The sequence below is a fragment of the Gobius niger genome (genome assembly GCF_951799975.1).
Source record: "Gobius niger genome assembly, chromosome: 6".
In the NCBI taxonomy this organism is placed as follows: Eukaryota; Metazoa; Chordata; class Actinopteri; order Gobiiformes; family Gobiidae; genus Gobius; species Gobius niger.
In genome coordinates, this window is record NC_136857.1 from 9,695,596 (window position 1) to 9,719,347 (window position 23,752).

A 23,752-nucleotide genomic window follows, 5' to 3' on the forward strand; every position below is an offset into this window, starting at 1 on the left:
TGGTCGGCTCATGAAATATGGAGTGAGTTTAAAATCCATATTTTGGCAGAGCCTGAAGAAAGAAGTTATCGAGGAGTTTGTGTGAGGAAGCATTAACTTTATAGTTGGCGCCCCTGAACTAAGGATAAGTGACTCAATAATGTACTGTAGCTTTCATTTCTACTCTTGCTTGTTTCTGTAAAGACATAAGAGCTTGACAAGGGGCCTGCAAAAAGGTCAGGAAATTTGCTGGTGACTAAGATCAGATGTTGTATCATTTTGTGTGTTTTATTTTGTTTTATTTATAATGGTAGGTCTAGACTTAAACCTTAAACAATTCATAGTACACAGAATCTTTTAGTTATGATTACATGTCTGACTTCTACTTTATGTGGTAAGACGGGCTTTGGAGGCCTGTGTTTGGGTGCGCTCTTACCTGTCGCCCCGTCGCGCTGGCTTGGTGGACTATATAAGCGCTCCCATTCTCGTTCGCTCCGTCTTTGCCCCACACGCTCTTCCGGGTTCTCTGTGTTGGCCGCCTTGTCCTCCAGCTCCAGGTAGTTTCCAATCCATGTCCAAATTCCTAACATAACGCTTTTGAAGCAAAATCCGTTCTTTAAGCAGCTGCTTTGTGTCGCTTTGTAGTGCCGCTGTTGGCCGTGAGCTCCGCATCGCTGCGCTCTATCGCTTGGCACCATTTCTGTGCGCGCAGCGTGACGCCTTCGTGCAGGTAACTATCACCTCTGCCCATTCACTCGTCCATGCGGACTTCAAACAGTCTTAAGTCACTACTAACCAGCGCTTTGGTCATAGCCACGCTGGAGGCCCAGCCGACGGCTTAGCACGCTGCTCTCCACGTCAACCAGCCGTGGTCCGTGCGCATCCACGCATCCTCAGCGGTATGTTTTTCCTTTAGTTGTTTTTGTAGCTCCTGTTTCCACTTAGGTTTAGTTTAGTAATCCAAATTCATTTTTTGTAGGTGTCCTCAGTGGTCTGCAGTGGCACTGGCACGTTGCCTCCGCTGTTTCTTTGCTGTTTCTTTTCTGTGTTTTGTTTTTGATTTGTTCTGCTCCGTTGTGCGCTTGTTCGCGCATTACGCACTGGTGTCTTAAAGCGGACACGTCCTGCTGAGATCTCTGGTGTGCCTGGAGATTGGCACCGCACTCCAGACCGCTAAAGTGCATCCACTGCCTATGCCCTGGGTTCTGTTTGCCAGGTAGGCAGGAGGTTTTAAATGCCTGAACCTCTTTTTATTTGAGTAATGTGAGCTCATTTTAAACCCATGGTATTTTATTAACCATTGTAAACACATTGAACACAACTGAAATTAAATGAAATGTTTCCTATTGATGCAAAATAAACTTTGTAAACTAAATGGAACCAGTGCCTTTGCTTCAGTATACTTACTTGCGAGCCTCTAAGCTGTAGTACTCTCTTTTCCCCAGGAAGTCTGGGGTGGCGTTGTTGGAAAATCAATACCATTCTAAGACTATCATTATATTATAGTCTGTTAACCCCTCAGTTGCCACATTCTGTCGGTATGTTGGCAGGATTATTGAAGTAAAAAAAAAAAAAGGCCTGGTTTCCATTTACGTTTTGAGAAAATGCAATGAATGTCTAGCTACGGAGGTTCCGTAGTTCCAAAAAGGTTTTCTCACTACCTAAGCTAAACCTACTGGTTTTGTGTTGTGCCAATTCAATGCATGATTATTTTTATAGATATTGTTGATTTCTGCATGTAGTGGTTTGTTGTGATTTAACCATTTGTTTTCTTTTGCTGTGTACATATTATTTATGTGGAATTTGGTACTCTGCTAACTGGTTTGGTATTGCTGCGGAGCTGAAAAGCTTAAACTAAACTACTACTTCTCTACAGCTGGATCCCTTGTATGTTGTTGACACCTATTTTACAAGGTGAAATTTGCAATTGTTTACACTCGCACAGTTTTCAGGCAAAGCAGCAGTGGTTGGCAACGTGTAGGGTTTTTCTTTTTTTCCCCCCTTGTTTTCCCCCCTACGTGTTTTCCAATGGCAGAAGAGCTTCAGGTTCTTAAAGATCAGGTGGCCCAGTTAACCGCTGAGAATGACAGGCTGCGTTCAGACCGGGCTATCCCTGGAGGCTCCGGTGCGGGGTCTTCGGCTGGGCCTGCTGCGTCAACTGCCTCTGTAACAGAGAGGCTTATGTACATACCCCGGGACAGGAAATGTCCTATGTTCAGGGGTCATACAGGCATCGGTTTGAGTGAATGGGTTGAGGAGGTAGGGGCCTGCACGAGAGCGCGTCACCTGTCCCGAGCAGATCAGGCTTACTTCATGTACGATCATTTGGAGGGAGAAGCCCGAAATGAAATTAGGTATCGCTCTAGTGAAGAGCAAAGGGACCCAGACAAATTGATCTCTATCTTGCAAGATTTATACGGGTGCTCCGATTCCTATGTAGCTTTGCAGGAATCTTTCTTCTCTCGCAAGCAACAGGAGGGGGAGACGCTGCAAGAGTTCTCCCTCGCCTTGTTGAGCTTAATGGAAAAAGTGAAAGCACGTGCTCCAAACAACATGCCCAATTCTGAAATATTGTTGCGCGATCAATTTATCGAGCATGTGCTCGATGGTGCTTTGCGTCGTATGCTAAAACAACACGTTCGTCAAAACCCGACAGCGACCTTGCTTGTGACCAGAGAGGAAGCAATGAGATGGGAGCGCGAGGGTCTTCCGGCCAGCGCGCGGGGTCGGAGTAACTCAGTGCCTTCAGCATATGGCCTCCAATACGCTGTGCACAGTGGACCACCAAGAGCCACCTACCCCTCCCAGTCAGAGGTAAGTGAACTGAAAGAGCTCCTGAAACGTCAGCAAGAACAACTTGATCGGCTCACGCAGAGCATTGCCCTTCTGCAGACTGAGTCATCACGTAGTCACTCCCCTCGTCACTCAGCGCCTGTCATCTGTAACCGGTGCCGCCGACCTGGACATATTGCTAGGAATTGCCGAGGATCACATGGTCCTGCTCATCAACAGTCCTCTCTGCCGGGTCACCCCCGTTTGGAACAACAGTCGGAAAACTAGCGCCCACCGAGCTGCAGAGCCACAGCTCGGGTAGGGTTCCTACTGGCTCAGGAAGTGTCTCTAGTTCTGTTGCAGTTCCCAAACTTATAGCTTCCTGCCCACACATTGACGTAGACATGGCTGGCATAAAGGTTCAGTGTTTGCTTGACACCGGGTCCATGGTTTCCACCATCACAGAGGGGTTCTTTCGAGAGCATTTTGAGTCTTGGGGTAAAGAGCGTCTTCAGGCATGTCACTGGCTACAGCTCAGAGCTGCCAATGGCTTGGCCATTCCCTATCTAGGCTATTTAGAGCTAGACGTTGAGCTTTGTGGGAAGTTAATGCCTCGGTGCGGTGTACTGGTTGTAAGAGATCCACCCAGTATGCCTGTGCAGGTTCCTGGTGTGCTTGGTATGAATGTCATCCAGAAGTGCTACAGAGAGCTTTTCGGGCAATACGGGCCCTCCTTGTTTGATACAGCTCCCGTAGTTGCGTCCCCCAACTCTTTGGTCGATGCCCTTCAGAAGTGTCATTCGGCTTATCAGAGGCCAACCCCAACACAACCAGGTAGAGTCAGGGTGCGGAGAAAGCAAGTGTGCCGCATTCCGGCTGGTATGATGAAGATAGTGCCTACTACATGTTCGGAGCAGTATAGTGGTACATCCGCGCTTTTCGAGCCTTCAGAGTCTGGCTTACCGGCTGGACTGCTGGTTTCTCCATCGTTGGTCCGGGTGGATCGTGGGACTGCCTATGTCCCAGTCGTTAACGTAGGGACCACTGAGGTCCTGCTGCATCCTCGCACCGTTGTAGGTACACTGGATCTAGTAAACGTGGTGAGCTTGCCTGCGGGTGTGACGGAGGTGTCAGCTGCAGCCGCGTCCGTCTCATCGCAGACTGCCACCACCTCAGTGTCAGATGCTTTTGAGGGATTAGATCTGTCTCTTTTGTCCAGTGAGGAGCAGGACCAGGTGCGTTCTCTCTTAAGGAGGTATACGTCCGTGTTCGCTGCCCATGACCAGGACTTGGGATGCACCAACTTGGTCACCCACGACATCCCTCTCACGGATGATGTGCCAGTCCGGCAGCGGTATCGTCGGATACCTCCCTCCGAGTATGAGCTCGTTAAAGAGCACATCCATCAGCTCTTGGAGGCGCAGGTGATTACAGAAAGTTCTAGTCCCTACGCCTCCCCCATCGTTCTTGTCCGGAAAAAGGACGGAAGCCTCAGACTGTGTGTTGACTACCGTCAACTGAACAACAAGACCCGAAAGGATGCGTTTCCACTACCCCGTATCGAGGAATCCCTTGATGCTCTGACGGGTGCCCGCTGGTTTTCCACCATGGATTTAGCCAGTGGGTACAACCAGGTACCCGTCACCAAGAGCGATCGGCACAAAACGGCGTTTTGTACGCCGTTCGGGTTATTTGAGTGGAATCGCATGCCTTTCGGGCTCTGTAATGCCCCCAGCACCTTCCAACGTCTGATGCAACGCATCTTTGGGGACCAACAGTGCCAGTCTCTCCTCTTGTACCTGGACGACATTGTGGTGTACTCGTCCACCGTCCAGCAACATTTGGAGAGGCTGGCCGTGGTGCTGGGTCGGCTGAAGAAGGAAGGTCTGAAGGCAAAGATGAGTAAGTGCAGCTTTTTCCAGACAGAGGTGAACTACCTTGGGCATGTCATCTCTGATCAAGGAGTAGCCACTGACCCGCGCAAAATCGAGGTAGTAGCTGATTGGCCCACGCCCACCACGGCCACGGAGCTGCGATCGTTCTTAGGATTTGCTAGCTACTACCGGCGATTTGTGGAGGGATTTGCAAAGTTGGCTGCTCCTCTGCACCGCAGGGTAGCAGGGCTCACTGGTAAGCCCTCTAAAGGAAAGAAGACGGCCCCTATCACTGCTGGGGACTGGACCGAGGAGTGCCAACAAAGCTTTGAAGCCCTTAAGGCCAAGCTCACCTCGGCTCCAGTCCTGGCTTACGCCGATTTCTCCCATCCCTTCATCCTGGAGATCGACGCTAGCCACAGCGGATTGGGTGCTGTGCTTTCGCAAGAGCACGAGGGCGGGATAAGACCAATAGCTTACGCCAGTCGTGGGTTAAGACCGACTGAGCGGAACATGTCGAATTACAGTTCGATGAAGTTGGAGCTGTTGGGTCTCAAGTGGGCTCTTACAGAGAAATTCAGGGAGTACCTGCTGGGGCACAAGTGCGTTGTCTACACAGACAACAACCCATTGAGCCACCTGTTGTCTGCGAAGCTAGGGGCCGTAGAACAGCGCTGGGCTGCTCAGCTTGCCTCCTTCGACTTCGAGCTTAAGTACCGGTCAGGGAAGAGCAACAAGAACGCTGATGCCCTTTCTCGGCAACCCTGGTCCTCGCAGGCACTGGCACCACTGGCGCCAGGTACTTCTCTGCCTTCTCCACTTCAGCAAGCCCTGCAGGGTCAGCAGACACAGGCGTCACAGTCCGTGATAGCGGTCTTCCCGCGCTGTGCTCCTGCCGACCTCCATGTTCTCCAACGGGGAGACCCGGTCATCCAGGAAGTCATGGCCTTTTGGCGACAGAAACGACGGCCCACCCTTGACGAGCGGAAAGGGCTTTCCCAATCTGCTCTCACCCTGCTCGGACAGTGGGACCGTCTAGCGGAACTGGACGGGCTCCTGTACCGGCAGGTGTTCCGTTCGGATGGTGGTGGAGCCATCTATCAAGTTCTGTTGCCAAGGGCCTTGATCCAGGATGTCCTAAAACAAGTGCACCAAGAACACGGGCACCAAGGAGTGGACAGAACCCTGGCCCTGTTGCACTCTCGCTGCTACTGGCCCGGGATGTCACGAGAGGTAGCTCATTGGTGCCATGCCTGTGAGCGTTGTCAGTTCGCCAAGAACAACCACCCTGCTACTCACAGTTACTTGGGTCACTTGTTGGCCTCACGGCCGAATGAAATCGTTGCCATTGATTTCACCCTGCTTGAGCCTACTCCATCCGGCTTGGAAAACGTCCTGGTGATGACCGATGTTTTTAGTAAGTATACCTTGGCCATCCCCACCAGGGACCAACGTGCGTCCACCGTAGCTCAGGTTCTGGTATCCGAGTGGTTTACGAAGCTTGGTGTCCCTGCTCGTATCCACTCGGACCAGGGCCGCAACTTTGAAAGTGCCTTGATTCAACAGTTGTGCGGTCTGTATGGGGTCACGAAGTCTCGCACTACGCCCTATCATCCGGCTGGTAACGGGCAGTGCGAGCGCTTCAACAGGACGCTTCACAATCTGTTGCGTGCTTTGCCCACCTCGCGAAAACGAGATTGGAGCTCCTGCTTACCGGAGGTTCTGTTCGCTTACAACACCACCCCTCACCAGTCAACAGGGGAATCGCCTTATTTCTTGATGTTCGGGCAAGAACCTCGGCTCCCGGTTGATTTCTTTCTGGGTCAGGTGCAGGAACCGGTGGCAGGGAGTGTCCACGAGTGGGTTCAAGAACATCAAGCACGACTAGAAGTAGCTTTCGAAGGGGCTCGTGAGCGCTTGAGGGCTTCAGCCCATCGTCGAAAGACCAACCACGACAAACATGTGCGGGACGCACCCCTGCAGGAAGGTCAGCTTGTTCTCTTGCGTGACTGTGCTCTCCGTGGTCGCCAGAAGACTCAGGACTGGTGGAGTTCGGTGACCTATCGGGTCATGCAGGCACCGAAGGAACAGGGTCCTGTCTACACGGTGGCTCCTGTCGATGATCACAGTAAGGTTAAGCGGGTGCATCGCTCTCTGCTTAAGGCCTTGGTCAGCCTTGACAGACATGACCTTGTTGTTGAGACTTCATCTGGTGGTTCTGGTGAGCAGCCACCAACAGGTGATGAATCTTCTCTGGAGTCCTTGGATGGTGACCTGTGTCTAAGGCCACAGCCCTCTCAGGAACCTCCCTCTGTTCTTCCAAATCAACATGTTGCTGTGACTCGGACCGCTCCAAAGCCCTTGCAGCTTTCATGCCCAGTTCCGACAGCTTCGGGACCTTTGGCTTCTACTTCTGGAGCGACAAATCGTCAACCTGCACCAGCGGTTGACCCTAATGAGGTGACCCTGCGTAGATCCGCCCGCTCAACAGCTGGACATCATGCTAACGTTCATCATCTTCCACGGTCATCACACCACCCGGCCAGGGGAGGACAGTCTGCTTCCTCTTCGTCCAGCGCAGCGGGTGTAGTCTTCAGGCCATGGTGTTAGGTGAGTATGTCCATCGTCGGGGCGACGATGCAAACCGGGGGGGTAGAATGTGGTAAGACGGGCTTTGGAGGCCTGTGTTTGGGTGCGCTCTTACCTGTCGCCCCGTCGCGCTGGCTTGGTGGACTATATAAGCGCTCCCATTCTCGTTCGCTCCGTCTTTGCCCCACACGCTCTTCCGGGTTCTCTGTGTTGGCCGCCTTGTCCTCCAGCTCCAGGTAGTTTCCAATCCATGTCCAAATTCCTAACATAACGCTTTTGAAGCAAAATCCGTTCTTTAAGCAGCTGCTTTGTGTCGCTTTGTAGTGCCGCTGTTGGCCGTGAGCTCCGCATCGCTGCGCTCTATCGCTTGGCACCATTTCTGTGCGCGCAGCGTGACGCCTTCGTGCAGGTAACTATCACCTCTGCCCATTCACTCGTCCATGCGGACTTCAAACAGTCTTAAGTCACTACTAACCAGCGCTTTGGTCATAGCCACGCTGGAGGCCCAGCCGACGGCTTAGCACGCTGCTCTCCACGTCAACCAGCCGTGGTCCGTGCGCATCCACGCATCCTCAGCGGTATGTTTTTCCTTTAGTTGTTTTTGTAGCTCCTGTTTCCACTTAGGTTTAGTTTAGTAATCCAAATTCATTTTTTGTAGGTGTCCTCAGTGGTCTGCAGTGGCACTGGCACGTTGCCTCCGCTGTTTCTTTGCTGTTTCTTTTCTGTGTTTTGTTTTTGATTTGTTCTGCTCCGTTGTGCGCTTGTTCGCGCATTACGCACTGGTGTCTTAAAGCGGACACGTCCTGCTGAGATCTCTGGTGTGCCTGGAGATTGGCACCGCACTCCAGACCGCTAAAGTGCATCCACTGCCTATGCCCTGGGTTCTGTTTGCCAGGTAGGCAGGAGGTTTTAAATGCCTGAACCTCTTTTTATTTGAGTAATGTGAGCTCATTTTAAACCCATGGTATTTTATTAACCATTGTAAACACATTGAACACAACTGAAATTAAATGAAATGTTTCCTATTGATGCAAAATAAACTTTGTAAACTAAATGGAACCAGTGCCTTTGCTTCAGTATACTTACTTGCGAGCCTCTAAGCTGTAGTACTCTCTTTTCCCCAGGAAGTCTGGGGTGGCGTTGTTGGAAAATCAATACCATTCTAAGACTATCATTATATTATAGTCTGTTAACCCCTCAGTTGCCACATTTAGAAACACCTCAATCAGGATCCAGTGTGGACTGAAAAGACAACTTTATGCCCAAAATGAAGCTGCATAGTCAGTTTGTATTGCTTCACTATGGACTGAGAACTGTCCCGGCAACACTTCCTGTTATGTTCCCATTACATGAGCTAAAAACACGAACATGTGTCTGTGATCAGCTTGGGAGTGAGTAGCTCAGATGGCAGCGGGGCAGTGGCAGGTCTTTATTGGTCCCAGCTGCAGTCTGCGATGGAGACATGAGGTCCAGTCCTCGCCTGTTCAGGATAATGCGCTGATGTAGTGTCAGAGCTGTCTCCGTGTGACGTGACAGAGAGCAGACAGGCTTTACTACAGATTTACACACAGGCTATGGCAGAACTGACGGCACTTATTCTTATGAAGAGCACAAAAGGCACATAACCATAACTCTTCGGTAATGCACTTATATCAGGCATATTCAAAAATAAATGTTCGTAATAGAAAATCGGGTCACCCTGGGACTTACCCAACCTTTTGTTCTTATTTTGAACTACACCAGTGGAGAATTTACAGTATGGATGGGTTTCAATCACATGACTTTTCACCATTAAAAAGATTGAACAATATATATATTTCATGGTAACGGTCCTCATGTTCCATCACTTTGGATCCATGCGTGAACAATTGTACTGATTGAGTTTGGGGTTGAATGTTTCAAATCAAATATTACCATAGAAATCTGAGTAAACATGTAGCTACAGTAGAGGAAGGAGCCATGTAATAAACCTGCCGGGTCACTGCTGTCTAATAGAGATGTGCCTATCGAACTTTTTTGCTTACGATACGATACTGGGGGTTTGAGTACCTGCTGATATCCGGTATTAACTTTCTTGAAAGTTACTGTGAATGGAAAAATTGGTCCTCTTTTCTCTAGTGTGAGATTAATAAAATCAGTTTTTCTTTTGCAAACAAGATGTTATCAATTATAGGCTATCTATTAGCAAACTGTAATGGAAAAACATTAACCAGGAATAACTGGATATTTCTATACATTAAAGATATAACCTGCTATTGCTGGGTTGCAGGCTCTAGAATATGATAATGTCACCGGACCCAACGGGGGGCAAAAGCCAGTGTTTCCTATTAACAGCAATACACTTTCACAAGTCAAAGCTAAAAAGAAAATGTATGAATTAGAAAAATGATCATTAATATCAGTCAATGGGTCCATGATCTCTCTGGACAAGACCAAAAATGTCCTCAAAAACAAAATAATTTTTCCTCTATATAATAGTATAGGCCTTTAGAATGCTGTGATGTCACCTGCAACCCAGCAATTTAGGCTACATTAACATTGACTCACATTAATCTGATCATTACAACTTGTGCATAACAAATATGCTTGATCAGTTATTCCTTAACAGCATTTCATGAACTAAAATACAAACACTGATTGAACACTGAACACTTTATTTTTATTTGGCTATTTTAGGTGATCAAATCATAGTTTCTGTCCCAGTCTTGATCAGTTGACGTTAGCATTAGCACGTTGCTGCTAGCTTTAGCATACTGTTGCTAGCCGTGGAATTTTGCGCGACGATCAAAACGTGATCCTTCAAAATGACCTACAACATGCCTATATTCACTTAGATTTAGTCGGTTAAAGTTGTGTTTTTAAAGCGGTGAGAGCCAAAACTGGTATCGGTTCAGTATCGGATATTTGCAGCCGATACCCAATATTGTATTTTTTCTGGTATAGGCTCCAATATCCGACTGGCCTACCAGCATCAGATCAGAGCATCCCTACTTTAATGTGAACAATAACTCGTGTTCTTTACATTTGAAAGTCCCCAATGGCTAATTATTATGAAGTGCGGCAGGAATCCTACAAATCATAGGGGTTCTGGTGACACTATCAAGGGCTCGATCCAATAAACAACAGCTCTGGAATGCCATATGGTTTACATGGTATTTAGATGTAAATGAAAAAAAAAAAGTTTTCAAAAGCATAACCTTGAGACATTTAAAGAAGATTATTTCTGTCTTACAACTTTTGATTCACATCATTATCAACTTCCCTCATCTGGTCTACTATTTAATTGCATTCTCAAGATTTTTCCAAAAGCACTCCCCATAAAATATTCAGCAAATGCAAACATAAAACAAACCCATACGTCCAAATGACCGTATACCATATCATTTCAAAATATCCACAACAATTAACAGCATCCAGAAGGCCGCGCAGACCTCACTGCCATATGCTTTCCACTTCCATAAATCTATAACTGTGCCTTTTCCAAATTTACTTTTGACTCAATCATTTACAACCAGCTCCTCCCTTCTCTAATGAGCACCTTTCCTGGAAAATATACTGAGCCATACAGTGCATTCAATATTTCCCGGCATTAGTCTGACATCTAGTCCTAATAAACTACTTTTCGCTGACACCTTGGATATTGTGGCTAATAATACGGCTGCCAGCCCATGTGTTTATTATTGTAAGCGTGTGTGGGCCTTCACAGAGAGGGGGGGAAAAAATGGACGTCTTACCTGGTTTGGCGACCGAAACTCTTGGTTATTGTCATTCATGTACATGTTGTCACCATCAAACTGCGGAGGGAGAAAATAAACAGCGTTAGAAATAGAAGTGGAGGACTCTTTCAAGGCAGCGTGAAGCACGAGCGTAATGATTTTGTCACTTTGGTTAGGCCTCGCGGTGTGGCACGGCAGAGCGGGTAATTACCGTTCGTCAGCGGGCCGGTAATTAGGCAATACACGGCTGAGAGACGGGCTTCCCCTGTGGGCTGGAGTGTGAACGGATGTCTGAGTGGATTCTGCCTCGGAGCCGTGTGTGTGGCTCTGTCTAATCAGGCAGAGAGTGATGACGAGCCGGGGCACAGTTTAACACCAGGTTAGGCCCCGTGCGAGCAGCTCATGACCTTTAGCAGGAGGAGTGCAACACGGCGAACAAGTGGCATGTGCTGTGTGCAGATCTGTCATGTGCAGAGCCAAGGGTCCCGGCCAAGGCAACGCAACCCAGCCGCATTATAGGGCAAGACCTACAGTATTCCTCTATTCGGTCTTTTATTCCATGTCCTTTGTATTTTGAATCATGACAATTGGGCAGTAAATTCTTTGATAATAATAATATTGATGATCGAGTGTAAATGGTAAATGGTCTCAACTTATATAGCGCTTTTCCACCTACATTAGGCACTCAAAGCGCTTTACAGCAAGGATCCCATTCATACTCTCATTCATACACCAATGTACGCAGACACTGGGGGCAATGTGGGTGAAGTGTCTTGCCCAAGGACACAACGACAATGTGCACTTTCAGGAGGTGGGATTCGAACCCCCGACCTTCCGATCATGAGACGACCCGCTCTACCATCTGTGCCACTGTAGCGGTTCTCAACCTTTTTTCCGCACCCCCCCCCCCCCAGTCCAAAATTGTACGCTAATAATAAGTATTCAATTCAAACAGATGCACTGAAATTGGAGTGTTTAAAGGTGCATTATGCAACTTTTTTAGGTGAAAATTAAAGTTGATATTTGTGTGTATTTGACCTTGTAGTGACTCAGCGGCTGTATGAGTGGTCAGCATGGCGCCTTTACTTGTCTCTACAACGCTCCGAGATCACTTGTTTAGTAGGCTTTCTGGTGAGAGGGTCCGTCAGCAGTGCAAACCATACAAATGATTAGAGCGTTCTAGAGACCACTGTGATGGAAAGTAAAGGCGCCATTCTGACCACTCATACAACTGGGTCACTGCAAGGTCAAATATGCACAAATGTCAGCCTTTTTTTTTCCCCACACAAAAAGTTGCATAATGCACCTTTAATGTAACGTAGTCTTTTCTCAGACTTTTTTTTAAAACCAAAAATGTTAATATTATGTGTTTTCCTCGCCCTACATGTTCCAGCAATGTCTTGAGGTGTAGAATGAGCCTTTTCACCACAACTGCACTGTCACTCAAAAAGTTGTTATTTCGGGTTTAGGTATAGAAACTGCAGAACACGTAAGACCTGAGGTGGCAGTAGTGAGCATAAAATTACCAACTTGGAACTTGGATCTAGGCTCTTTAACCAGAGGGAGGCTCTTTGACAGATGTGCAAAAGAGTGGGCAAATATATGAAACTTCAGTACATTTTGGCAGCTGCACAACTATAAATGAGAACTATGCTCTGAGACTAAGTTGCCATTACTTGCGGACGGTTTACAGCCCACAGTTGCCTATATATTAGATATTTGGAGGCCAGATGTGTAAGAGATTAAGACATTTCTAAGGAATTGCAAGCACCCTCAGGCAACCACACAACTGGAAAAACTGGCATACTTTGACAATACATCATTTGGAGTTTTTCACCAATACAACAGCTTTAATAATGTTCCACCAAAAGCAAAGAACAAACTTCATAATTTTCACCACAAACCACCTACTTCCCTCATCTTGTACCACTATTGCATCCTTTTAAACGACGAAAGCCGAGCAAAAGACTGAAATACCCAGGAATAAAAAGTGACCATAAAAAAGGCCTATAGTAATTCTCAGCATTTTCACATTTTCGTCAGGCTGTGTAATAACTTCTAACTCCATAAACCCAGTCTACAGCCCCACATGTCAATTCAGAGTTTATATGGGTGATTTCTATGGAGAAAATGAGATTCGACTTCACAAACCACTCGGTAACTGAACCTGTCCAGTGTCAAGGTGACTGAGGAGCGGAGAGGGGCCGTATAATGAAACGCCCTTGGCTTTCATAAGAATCGGCCTTTGTCAGAGCGAGCTTACGGGGAATACTGACTGGACTGGATAATAACACTATTGAAAACCGCACAGAGAAATCCCAACATGTCAAATAGCGAATGGAGTTTCTGAGGTCATTTGTGAGATACAGCGCAGATACAGTAACATGATCAAACTAGACAGCATTCCGGCTCAGATTCCTCAGATGTGAAGATTTCTCTGGTGGTTTATAAATTAGGAGTGGTTTGAAAACAGTGGAGATCTCTGGTAGCTTATACTGTTCGCACTCATACAGTATTTTCAACTTCAAACAATGGATAATAATAGTGTATTCAGCAATCAAGAATGCAGATTTTCACTCAATAATTTGCACTCTGTATTTGTTTATTGTTGTTCGCAAACACTCTCTGATTTATCCTGGCACTGAGGAGACTCTATTGTACATGTTTTAAGTAATAGGGGAAACATAGCACCCACAGGTCTGGCGAAAACATACAAACTCCGCATTCAAGATGAGTTTGCTAATCTTATCAGATCTGTCCTCTATAGCAGTGGTTTCCAATCTTCCCCAATCAGTCCCACGTACTGCTTGAGGCATTAATTTATACGAGTATTTACTCCGAGTACCCCCAACTCAAAATGTTAACAAAGTGAGCCACTAAACATAGTTTATTCAGTATTTAGTAGAGTGTTATGTTGAAAACAGCTATAATACTGTAAAAGTCAAACCTTTTTCTGAAAAACGTTTTTTCAGTAATATTGAAATTCTACTCAGTTTCACCTTCTTTTAAAAAAAAATCTGATGCAATTCCAAGTACCCCTGCTCAAGTACCCGTACCCCTGGTTGGGAAACACTACTCTAGACGGTATCAGACACCATTTGCTTTGCTTTTTTTTACATTGCTATCGTTGCTAACCTGGCAAGAGCCAGATTGATATTCCAGTGCCAATAACATTTGCACTGACATCAATCTGGGACGGCGCCAGCTTGAATTGTTCGGGTAGAGGTCACACGTTTGGAGCAGCCTTTGCTGCTGATTGGATCAAGAACACCGTAAATCCATTCAATGTTCTGTTTTGCGAAAACATATGTGTGTTTGTCTTACTGTATGTGTTGTAGCAAACCTATGATCACTGCGTTAGTGTCTTTAATTAGTGATTTTTGACCGGTGAAGGCGGGGACAGTTCAAGAAGGATTCTCGTGTGTGTTTGTAAACTCACAAATACTGCGAGAATTCAGCTTGCTGGCAAAATAATGTTGTTGCAAGGTTAGGACAAAGTCAAACTCAAAGATACTGGATTGTTAACTGATATTAAATGTCTAATTCTGAAATAAAACACAACTTCTACTTATCATCCCAGAGATTTTGTTACTTACACATTACTGATGATCACTTTCTTGATATATTTCATAACAATCGTGATCACAATCCTCAAATGTTGCATTTTTCCATTAAGTGTGGCCTGCTGCTACTGAAAGCCTGACCAAACACCATGACATAACAACACATGCGGATAAAACAAATGAACCTACTGCAAACATTACTGGATGAGGTAAACTAATGGACGGAAATGGTTCTATCTCCTCTGGGTGTAACAGAATATGTCCACTGTAAAAGTCGAAGTGGCTAAATGATCCTGAGAGTGGCGAGAAAGAGAAATGGCGGCACATTATTGAGGTAGAAAGGCCTGGAGATAAGTGTTTTCCCGAGGCATGGCTCGGCTAATGATGCATATCATGAAAGATCTTAGTTATTGTAATTATTACATTTACCGTGAGGCACATTGACAAACATGTTACAGCGTTCTGAAGTCTATTTACTCCACAACCGTCTGTCTTGGCGCTGATTAAGTGCTGAACCTGAATGAGTGCTAATTACTCATTGCAACGCTAGGAAAGACGACAATGTCGCTGACGTAAGAGGATGAAATGGCAGTGACCTCAGAGACATTTCTCCATTCAATTTATTGAAAAACATCATGACTGCATGGTGAGGAAAAAAATTGCTGATATTGCAGTAACATTATCACTGCAATATTTTACAAAACTTTCCATTAAATTTAAAACAGACATCTTTAGGGTTTTGTTTCGTTTTTACAGCAAAAAAAAAAAATCTTAAAAAAAAAACTAAATCAGGACAAAAAAAGGCTCCCATGGATCTAAAGTAGGAAAGTGAAACATTTGCACATGTTAAAGTATCTCAGTCAGATGGAAAACCTCAGTGACTTTGCGATATATTGTGGCTTCTTGTGGCATAGATATTACGTCTTAATATGCAATATAACTAAGTAATTTTGTAAAGATCTATGAGGTCATTTTTTGGAGGCCTTGTACTAGTAGTTGTTGGCCAATAGGAGGTTTTGAAGAATAAGACAAATGATTTGAGGGGATTTCTGTGGGAGAAAAGGGAGCAATAGGTGATTTCAGTGCCCTAGGCATATTCCCTATGCCAACTATTCATAATAAACAAAGTCTGAGTAAATTATTTTTTCATGTTTTTTTTTTTTAAATATGTGTTTCATTTTGTACATCTTAGGTCTATTAAGTGAAAAGGTTTGCTGTGCCACGATCGAGCTATGTTACAGTGCTTTTCCAAGGCAGTCGCAGCGATGCCAGCTCGAGTCGACCAAAGCAAACAGTGATGGTGAGTGAAAGATTGCACTCAGACTTGAGCTAGAAAACAGGTAACCAGTTTTTACTGGCACTTTGGTTTGTTTCTGTAGCTGATTGGCTTGTGGGTCGGGTGAGCCACAGCGCCGAGCCAAAATATCATAAAACAAAAGTTGCCAGGAAACAAATTTAAGGACAAGAGGAAATTTCTTTGAACTACTTTCAGAAAATCACTGAAAACAAGGAGCTTAGTACAAATCTAATTTAAAGCAGAACTACGTAATTCATGCCCCTAGAGGCCAAAAGCGCCACTGTTGCAGATTTTTACTCATTAATTGTACGTGAGAGTAAATGCTACGCTGACAGAAAAGACAAAGGGAGAAAGGGATATTGTACATCCAATTACACAATGGAGATATTTTTTTCACTCAAACATTGCTGTAAATACTGTTTAAGTGGCGCTGGCCCGGAGTTAGCTTTGCCCGTTAGCCTGTAAGCTTCTTCTTCGTGATTCCAATAGTGTGTATTGGCGGCTCCGACCCAGAGGCAGAGAAGTTGCAATTGTGGGTTTCTGGCCAGAGACACCGGGGGGAGATGAAAGACCCCCCAATCATCCCATTAACACTTACATGCAACTGAAAAATTTGCAAGCTAAAACAAAAACGAATAATATCCTCATCACCGCAAATGCTATGGTAAAGTGAATGAGCTGTAGATCTAATTGTCTGCTTTTATTTTCCATTGTAAGATAGATGAATGCAAATTTCAACAAAGGGGCGAGGACTATGTGACGCGGTGCACCTTTCAATCTATAAACAAAAACAAGCACCACCACAGCGCCGCCCATGACGATGTCCCGGCCTCGAAATGCCAAAAACGTTCAGAAAGGTCAGCCATTTTGTGCTCCAACATGGCTGCTCATCATATATTTCGACATAAAGCCGTTTGCAGCTCTCTCCTCTCAATGGCCCTCTTCTTTGCACCGCCACACTCTCCCACTTAAAATGCCAATTTATCCTGCGCTCAATGCTATCAGCTCTGCCATTACTCCACATTTACAGCAGAAAATCAGCTCCTCTTGCTCTCCGCCAGTGCAGTGTGATTCCCCTCCTTCTGGTTCGCACATTTTTTTGCTTTTTTTTGCTTGCATCACTCCATTCTGTAACTACTCTACACATATTTCTCCATATATTTGCTCCCCCTGTTCTTGAGTGCAGGCCTTGGCATCTGAGTCTCATCGCTCGTCTAATTGGGCATTCTGCCTCAGACAAGGGCCTCATTAGGCAGTAATTACACACATGTTGTTTTCGGCAAACATCTCTATTTGGATTGCTTTGCATGGTAATTGTTCAGCAGGGACCACTGCTCACAAAGCTTCCCTCTGTGACACACGTGATGCAGCGGGAAACCAAACACAGAGAGGATGTTCAAGGGGGAAAAAAAAGGAGCGATGAGAAAATATGAGCGATGCCAGAGGGTTAGCAGTAAATCGATGGTATGCATGGAAAGAAATGCATAAAAAAAGGGGATTTTGTAAACGGAATAAAACAGAAAATCATGAATGCAAATCTGAGGGGTGAGGCAATATTTCAATCATCGGATAAATATGCAGTCATTGTGTTACTTCTTAAAATTGTAAAAGCTCTTTTATGAAAATAGTGGTTGGAGTTGCTCAGTTGTGTTGCTCATAGAAATCACAGACATGCCTTTAGCTATGTGAGCCTGTTCCTACAAATGCGTACAAATTCAATGATCGATCCTCATAAAAATAAATAGGGAAGACAGGCGCAATACTAGCATGGGAAGGTATGCTTTGTCCTTTTCCTGGCATTTATATTAGAATTTCTGTAGTTTCTTTGTTATTAACATAGCAGCAACCTCCCTCTCCCGTGGTACAGCTGCATTTTTTTTTTTTTAATTGTTTTTTCTGTGAACTGCATTTGTTGTTTCTGTGATTCACATTGTTTGGCTGGATGTAAGTCTTTGCCGTGTTTTTTTGCGGTTCGGTATATATATTTTTTTACTGCAAAGAGTCCATAATGGTCCTGAAGAAAGCAGCTTTTTAAAAGTAAACAAACAGCTAGCTTATGAGCTAAAGACATTTGAGACCTACACGTTTCTTCCTCTGAAACACTGAAAAGGTACCAGGAGCCCCCCACACCTGCAAGACAGTGGAGGCGTCACAAGAGGCGCTACAGGAAACAAAAAAGGGACAAAGGAGAAGGTATCCGGGGAAGACTCACAGCTAATGGAAGTTCACTGGAGAATAAAACAGATAAGATAAGATGAACTGCTAAGCTCTTTCCAGAAGGTGGTGAAAGACTGTTGTGGAGCGGAGGGAGCTGCACAGGAAGCTGCACAGGAAGAAGAGGAAGGAGGAGGAGCTGACCAGTGCAGGACACCACGCTTTGAAACAGGGACAAACCCAGGAGGCGCTGCGCCGTTTCAGAGGATCAGAGGAGACTGTAGGCAGGCAGCCAGGTTTCCTCCGGGTACGACGGTTTACCCCACAACACTTCACGGAATTTAAGTTTGCATTTACCTCACAGGACACTTTTATAATGATTTGTATCTACAGTCAAATCTGAAAAGGCCTAAGTACATTCGTTAATGACTTCTAAGTAGTCTTTGACCTCAGTTGTATCTGGTCGATGGGTTGACTACAGCTGAAAACATCTGGACCGTTCATAGTTTATGATGATTGATGGCTAATGCTAACAGCTATAGGGAAAATACATAGAGCAGGCTAACGGACGAACGGAACAACGCCTCTCCTTTTTATTGCTATAGCATCAAATATTGTCTTTTAGAGGTTTGGCCGGTCTTTGCATAATGATAAAGTGTGATAGACTTGGCAATAAAGCTAACTGAATTGTACTGATATCCCAGCAATGAACGTGGGAACAAGCCTATGAACAGAGCTCATTTCTAGAAATAATATTAAAGCACACACAAGCTCTCACAATCTTTCACTCAAGATAAATTAGATTTAGAAGCCACAAAGACAAAACATCAACCTCAGCCACACCAAGATCATTTAACTAATACCAGCAACACGGTATTAGGAGAAATTGTCATATTAGCAATTTTATTTTGCTGTCATCACAAAGTGTTTTTGGCATCTCAACCCATCAAGCAAATCCATTCAAGACAAACATCTTAAAATGAATGAAATGATCAGTTTTGCGGCATCGTTTTGCACATCTCTTAGAATAACGAGTCAAACATGGTGTACAGTAACTTCCTGCATTACACAGTGTTTGCAGTGCCACTCGACGGTGCGATTGTTTTATTCGAAAGCACAGCGGCTGATGCGAGGCGCGAAGAGAAATCACACACACTCCACGCAAGATTGTCTTTGATTGATGGACAATTCACATCAGATCCTCATAAAGCCCTTGAAGGCAACATCTGTTAGAGAGGGAGGGGGCCGGCACAGTGCTTAAGCATGTGTGGGATGGCATAAATGTCCGGTAATTAAAGAGAAAAATGACCTGACAGTGGTATAAAAACTCAATCTGGAAGAAGAAAAAAAACGCAACTCATAAACATTTTGAGTTTGCAATTATCAACAGAACAATCATTATGCTGCCAACAAACAAAAGAACAAAGGGAAAAAGTGATTGACATGAGCCATTATAAAGCTGTGTGTATTTAAAGATGTTTTTCAAAGACCAAAACTGTCATATAAATAAATGTGTTTTCAGTCGGGTAAATGAACCAAAACATGTCGGTGTTTTCGAACAATAAATCTTGTCTCGGAAGAACTGAAGATGACTTTTCGGATGTTTATAGCCCTATTTGAAATGCTTCTTTATTGTTCTGCAAAAATCTTGTATTGTTGCTCATAGTAGAAAAAAAAATGTGGAGATTAGTTTTATGTAAAGAGCTGTAAGCCTTTGCTTTGCTTTGCTTAGGGACACAACCACTTCTAATCCTAGGACAGCGCCCCGTCAGTCATAGGGTATAACAGGCAGAATCTTTAACTATATTTCCTTTTCATCACAAGACAATAGAGTCACCGTTCAATGCAATGCTCCCAGGCCTGTCAAGTTCAAGAGCTCCTTTGCTACAAAACAAAATAGTTCAAATTGCTATTTGGCACAAAATGAGTTGCAGGTCTTAGAACTAATTTAGTCAATTGGGCTTCAAATTTAGCAACCCTGATTGATGAGATCCTGAGATGTAGGATGAAATATATGACGAGCTTCAAGCTTCATGAGTTTGAAAACTGCCAAGACTGAATTATTTAAGTAATATGTGTCAATATGTTCAAAAACTGCAAGAAATCTGTCTTCATAAGGATTTGTCTTGCATAAAGCACTGTGGTTTAGACAACCAAATGTTCTGAACTGCATTGTTTTGTCATAATATCGACTGGATTTTCTGTTTAAATGCATTTTAATGTATATATACTTGAATTAGTTTAGCAGTTCATACTTCAGTCGTCACACAAATGTAATGCTTCGGAAATGATTCAAACGTAAACTGCATCTTTAGTCTGAAATTGAATGGCAAATGCAATACTTGTCAGAAAGAAATCGCCTTTTGTTCTCCCCCAAAATTGTGCAGCCCTATTATACAGCATTACTCACATTGTTACTATGAGGCAGAGCGGGCTGCAATGGGAGTGTAATTTAAATAGGAAGCCACGGTTTAAAAAACAACCACCCTGAACTTTTTTGACTTTTTATTTCATAAAAGAGAATCCATAAGCAGCCACTGTAACACAGTGACTTTAAAAGCCTTTGCCGGTACACCCAGTCTCTAAAAATAATTCTCTCACCAGGCAGAATTAATAAGGCCGATGGTACACAGCTGAAGAGAGGGTGTGCTGGGGGTCTCATGCAATATGTATACCCCCCCAACCCCCCCCCCCCCCCCACACACACACACTTCTTTACCAGTGCATTTTTTTACATCTCTGTTCATCTCCTCTGTTCAATTAAGCTGTCGGAGCGGCCTAACAAAGCTCAACCCGAGACAGTCGGCTGAATTTTGATGGTGTACAGTGTCAGCGCTGGTTCAAAGGCAGAGACAGACAGAGGGATCGACCGGGGCCACAAACAGGGAAATAACTTAAAAAAAAAAAAAAAAAAAAGAGAATGGGATACAATAAATGAAAATAATGAAGGAAGACAAATGGAAAATAGACTAGGCGTTTTACTTTCTTTGCTTCTATAGAATAAAAGCCGCCAACATATTTATTCTGCAAACGTTAAGATGGCACGGTTGTGGAATAACAAAGCAATGACATCTTTAAGGCGTAGCAGGTTCAGTGCGTTTATAGACCCACCGACTCTACATATTGTCACTACCACCCTGATGAGCTAAGTGTATATCGCCCGGGAAAAACACTACAACAGTCAGACATTTCTTCAAACTACTTTTACTGCAGTGTCTTGACCTCTGCACTGCACATGTTGCATAAGTGTGGTGAGTTCGGAAGCCCTCTTGTTGAGAAAGCCACATTTCAGAATCGGTCAGTGTGCGGGCTCACTTTAGTTGAGGGGCGGAAAGAGAGAGAGAGAGAGAGAGAGTACAGTAACAATTGTGGAGTTGCACCACGCCCCGAGCAAACAATGAACACAGGCAAACAATGAGGATGGCATACTCTTTCTCCCTCTCGCTCTGACACACATATATCCCATAAAAAAGCAGTGCAGCCCGTGGCCATGGCGACACGGCTCTGTAGAGTTAGATAAGGGGACGGGGGCCTCCTCCTCTACGGTCCATTATAGGGGAGCTCAGCACAGGTCAAATCCACTATCAGCAGTCTCATTTATGCGCGATGCAAAACCACAAAGCTCATGGTCTGTGTAACACTGTCCAGGATACCGAAGAAGCAGATGTTGATATTTTTCTGACATTTCAGGAAGACTCATCTATACGGGAATTGTGTTAAGTCTATTTAGCAAGTGGAAAAAAAAATCACTGGATGAACGGATTTATGATGACTCTTTTGACAACCTTGGTTAATGCGTGTCAGCATGCAATACTATAGAGAAATGGCTGTTAGTGCTGGCTACACCTGGTGACATATAAATAAAGACAGGACACTAAAACAGTATGTATTAACATTATTGACACAATGTAAGGTAAAGCCAAAAGCTAACTTGTCAATGCAGATGAAGTCAAAATAAAAGTGTCGGTCGGGTTTTAGTGTAAAGCCCGGTGATAGCACGGTAATAGATAAAGTTCTTATCTCGTAATGTAAAACATTTTGCAGCACAGTTTCCATATTTTCCACAAGAAAACACTGAATAATTTAAAGAATTTCTCCCGGGTTAGGGGAATGTTAATCATATTGCAATGAAATACATCGGTGTGGGTCCTGTTTCCATCTCATTACCATAATGACCATGTTATTGCACTCTTAGGTATCATGCTTTTTCCACTCACAATGTTATTACTGCACTGTAGAGTAAAGTGCTACAATAGACCGGAATGTTTAAAGTATTTCTTATTTGGATATAATTCTTAATCGTCAAAAGTTTTTTGTTTTTTTTTGCTTTAAAGCAGAACTAAGTAATTCATACCCCTAGAGGCCATAAGCACCACTGCAGGTGTCGGAGCATGTTGCGTCTTTTTTTTACTCATTAATTGTCGATTAGAGATCATTTTTGTCACTCAAACTTGGCTGTAAATGCTGCTAAAGTGGCGCTAGCCCGCAGTTAGCTTTGCCTGTTAGCCTGTTAGCTTCTTCTTCGTAATTCATTAGTGTGTATTGCGCCTCCAACCCGGTGCAAGGAAAATTGCAAGGGTGGCTTTCTGGCCAGAGACACCGGGGGAGATGAAAGATCCCCCAATCATCCCATCAACACTTGTATTACCCCCAGAGGGACTATGAAAATAATTTATTAAGGTAAACAAGTTACTCAGTACTGCTTTAAATAGGCTTTTGGTAAGTTAGTTTGTTTAATATGTCCCAAAAGAGCAACTTTAAGTGTAGATTAGTACTCTTCTTAGCACAATAGAGGCTAACCACGTTTGTCAAGGGCTAACCCTCCATACAACTTTAGTGTATGCAAACCACACACTCAACAACACAAAGCCGCCCCACAATGCCTTCCGTCCATACACTATCAGTCTGTCCAGAAATGTCACGTATTTGATCTGAGAGTTTGAGCTACATCAGGAAATGCCCATGGTGATTATAGATACGGTTTTAACTGCTTCAGGCTTCCACACACGCTGACGATCAACCCATAAGTAAAAATACAGCACAAAACCTTTGGCTCGTTCATCTGTGTCTGTTGAACCACAAGAAGAGCCCGCAGGCTGAGGGCAGGAGGCAGGTGGCCGTGGGGCTAAATGAGGCTAAGGTGGTTCGACTGCGAGCTGGGAGTTCACAGCAGGATAACGATCTAGACTCTCGAGGTGGCCAGGACACTTTTAGCAGCAGGTTAAACGCTCAAACTACAATGGAAAACTGGGCTTCAGGTTTCTATGCAAAAGTGTAGTAACTCAGTGGTTTCCAAAGTGGGGTCTGGGGCTTTGAATGAATACGAGTCTTTAAATGTACTACTTAAATCCCAGGTTTTTGCCTCCATGGTTTGTGTTATTTGTGATTTTATATGTAAGTTTAAGATGTAAAGCATGACAAATTGTTTTGCACTGAGTGAATCCTTATTATTGGGAGTCCCATATGGATAGGGGGGGGGGGGGGTAAGCTCCGGAGTTTGGGAATGGCTACTGATTAGTGGATTTACAGTACAGTATATTAATATCAGTAGATGTTAATTGTGTTTAAGGCTCCATAATGTTGCCATGTTTAACCTCTTAACCTCCCCCAGAACCAAGTGCATTCTCTCCAGTTCGGCCCGGCCTTACCCAAATCTAAAAGTTTCTTGACTGGAGAGCTGCATAGGCCCGTGTAATGTCTCACTTGAAAGCTAAGACCAACAAAACGAATCTAAAAGGATCTTTTTCCTTGCGTTGTTGTCGATTTTTAATCACTTTTTTTTTACTCTTTGGTCAGTCTTTTGTTGCT

The 23,752-nt window shown here is 44.5% G+C and overlaps 1 protein-coding gene across 3 annotated transcripts in view; it reads right to left on the reverse strand.

The window, feature by feature from the left end:
* LOC306964553 (TOX high mobility group box family member 2-like) overlaps positions 1 to 23,752 on the reverse strand; it is a 124,029-nt gene that overhangs the window by 56,866 nt on the left and 43,411 nt on the right. For all 3 annotated transcript variants that reach the window (XM_079558610.1, XM_079558611.1, XM_079558609.1), the window contains one exon: positions 10,949 to 11,008. In XM_079558610.1, coding sequence (XP_079414736.1) covers positions 10,949 to 11,008 — 60 coding nt within the window. The remainder of the gene's footprint in view (positions 1 to 10,948; positions 11,009 to 23,752) is intronic.